General features: G+C 37.5%; 1 protein-coding gene across 1 annotated transcript; it reads left to right on the top strand.

Annotated features, from left to right (window-relative positions):
• Positions 1–217: 217 nt before the first annotated feature.
• LOC148836384 (olfactory receptor 2A12-like) lies at positions 218–1,180 on the top strand. The gene has a single exon (XM_088914154.1). It carries the CDS (start codon positions 218–220, stop codon positions 1,178–1,180), a length of 963 nt encoding a protein of 320 aa, XP_088770280.1.
• Positions 1,181–3,069: the final 1,889 nt, after the last annotated feature.

The following is a 3,069-nucleotide window of genomic DNA, read 5'->3' as shown; positions in this document are numbered from 1 at the left end:
GAAACTAACCTATATACAGTGAAGTTCCTAAAGTAACACATCACTGCATAACAATTTAATTTTATAATCCTTTAACACTGCTTGTTTGATGAGTACATATTTAACCTATGGCATTTTTAATTGTTAAAATGTCAGTTTTTTCCAATGCTGATGTTCTTCCATCTTTCATGTATTTCAGGATAATTTCTCAGTATTATCTGTGATTTTTAAAAAAACCATGGATGACACAAACCAAACAGGAGCTATGGTCACAGAATTCATTATTGTTGGTTTCCCGGGATTTCAAGACCCAGAGAGCAAGGCCATCCTTTTTACCATCTTCCTCACAGTGTATCTCATAATTATATTGGGCAATCTTCTTCTTATTGGCATATTTGCAGCAGACTCAGGCCTACACACCCCCATGTATATGACAATGTGCAGCCTGGCCATCATTGACATTACCCTTCCTACATGTACTGTACCTACAATGTTAAATGTATTCAGGTCTACATCTTATGCTATCCCATTACGAGCTTGTTTTACCCAAGCGTATTTCTTTCTGGCACTGGGCACTGTGGAATGCTTCATCCTGTTGATTATGGCTTTTGACAGATATGTGGCCATCTGCCACCCACTGCACTACACCTCCAAAATGAGCCTCAAATTTACTTTGAAACTTATTACTCTCTGCTTTCTGGGAGGATTCCTGTGCCCAATACCTGCTATTAGTTTAGGGATGACAAAGCCATACTGTGGACCCAACAAGGTTTTGCAGTGCTTCTGTGATTATTCTGGAGTGCTACGCTTGGCTTGTGCAGACATTGTCTTGACCAGCTATGTGTCTTTATCTGTTGCCATGTGTGTGTTACTGATCCCCATCTTCATCATCCTGCTATCCTATCTGAAAATTGTTAAGGCAGTGCTCAAGATTGCCAGTCCAGAGGGGAGGATCAAAACCTTCTCCACATGTGTGTCTCACCTGCTGGTCATTTCTGTGTACTTCCTTACTTTGACAGGTGTCTACATCTCCTACAGGATTCCTGGGACCTCAGTGGACATGCGCATCATGGCGTCACTATTTCAAAATGTTTTCCCTCCGGTCATGAATCCAATAATTTACTGTCTGAGAACAAAAGAAATCAGGGTCAGTTTGATAAGAACCCTGAAAAAGACAAAGATTTTACCTAGCAGCTGGTGAAAAAATGTAACCCCTTAAGTCATAATGCCAGTTAGTGATCAAAATATAGTAATGTTCAGCTTTTAATTGATCTTCATAACCATCAGCTGTGAAAGTATGAGTCTTTGACAGTGTTTTTTGGATCTTTACAGAATAAAAAAAAGACTTTACATAACACTGACAAGGTCTTTGCAGATTGGTGCATAATATACACGCTCATATATGAGCCTGTTAAGATTTGGGGGCAACATCAGTATGCTAGTTAAAAAGTGATAAGGAGAAAAATTATATTTAATCAGTTATGTGAAACATGGTATTTTTCTTTAATTTTTCTTTATATTCTGAAATTGTCTTCTTAACCTAAGATCCTATATATATATTTAGGTTGAATAATGTGTATTTATATAACAAGCATCAACAAAAACTCAACATTTATAATTGCAAAAAAATCACATAATTTTACTGAACATGTATGATATTGTAAATGTTAGAAATATTTGTCACCCTGCAGTAGGCCTTTTAATGTAATAATGCTGTAGTGTGTGTGCAGCATCAAAAGCAATACAAGCTATAAAAATGTGACATATGCTGTCCAACATGCGTGTCTTGAGGATTCTAAAAAGGATGTAAAAAGGAATAATAAATAAAACTGGACAATCATTTTCCTTTTCATTGTCCTCTGAGTTACACATTGTCCCTGCTCATCCCACACATGTAAAGGGGTCTGGTCTTTTTTTGTAGTTAGTGTGGAATATTCCTTTTCATTGTTTTCTGAACACTCAATATCTGGTGACAGTAATTATCATATTATTGTCTTTCAAGAAAGCTGTTGATTTATTATTTTCCCTAATATTGTCATTTGAAGATGACCCCACAGGATGGGCCAAAAATAAAGGTTCAGGACTTTATCAATGTAGAGCATTTAGTTTTGTATTAATAGCTACAGGTAATAAGAGTTCCATGGTAACCAGAAGTGTGTTACACATACTGTACCATAACACTTAAAGCATCCAATCAATTGCCAGGTCTGTTGTGTGAATCAATATTTAAAATCCATATACTTTCTTTATATCTAAAACATATACAGTGGTGTGAAAAAGTGTTTGCCCCCTTCCTGATTTCTTATTTTTTTGCATGTTTGTCACACTGAAATGTTTCAGTTCATCAAACAAATTGAAATATTAGACAAAGATAACACAAGTAAACACAAAATGCAGTTTTTAAATGAAGGTTTTTATTATTAAAGGAAAAAAAAATCCAAACCTATATGGCCCTGTGTGAAAAAGTGATTGCCCCCTAAACCTAATAACTGGTTGGGCCACCCTTAGCAGCAACAACTGCAATCAAGCGTTTGCGATAACTGGCAATGAGTCTTTTACAGCTCTGTGGAGGAATTTTGGCCCACTCATCTTTGCAGAAGTGTTGTAATTCAGCCACATTGGAGGGTTTTCGAGCCTTAACCGCTTTTTTAAGGTCATGCCACAACATCTCAATCGGATTCAGGTCAGGACTTTGACTAGGCCACTACAAAGTCTTCATTTTGTTTTTCTTAAGCCATTCAGAGGTGTACTTGTTGGTGTGTTTTGGATCATTGTCCTGCTGCAGAACCCAAGTGCGCTTCAGCTTGAGGTCACGAACAGATGGCCGGACATTCTCCTTCAGGATTTTTTGGTAGACAGCAGAATTCATGGTTCCATTTACGACAGCAAGTCTTCCAGGTCCTGAAGCAGCAAAACAGCCCCAGACCATCACACTACCACCACCATATTTTACTGTTGGTATGATGTTCCTTTTCTGAAATGCTGTGTTACTTTTACGCCAGATGTAATGGGACACACACCTTCCAAAAAGTTCAACTTTTGTCTCGTCAGTCCACAGAGTATTTTCCCAAAAGTCTTGGGGATCATCAA

Source organism: Atractosteus spatula, chromosome 4 (genome assembly GCF_055471065.1).
Source record: "Atractosteus spatula isolate fAtrSpa1 chromosome 4, fAtrSpa1.hap1, whole genome shotgun sequence".
Classification (NCBI taxonomy): domain Eukaryota; kingdom Metazoa; phylum Chordata; class Actinopteri; order Semionotiformes; family Lepisosteidae; genus Atractosteus; species Atractosteus spatula.
The sequence above is the reverse complement of the archived record's forward strand: the minus strand, read 5'-3'. Positions and strand labels throughout refer to the sequence as shown.

What these genes read in the sequence shown, in the direction of transcription:
- LOC148836384 (XM_088914154.1), top strand. Translation starts at nt 218, where the DNA reads ATGGATGACACAAACCAAACAGGAGCTATGGTCACAGAATTCATTATT.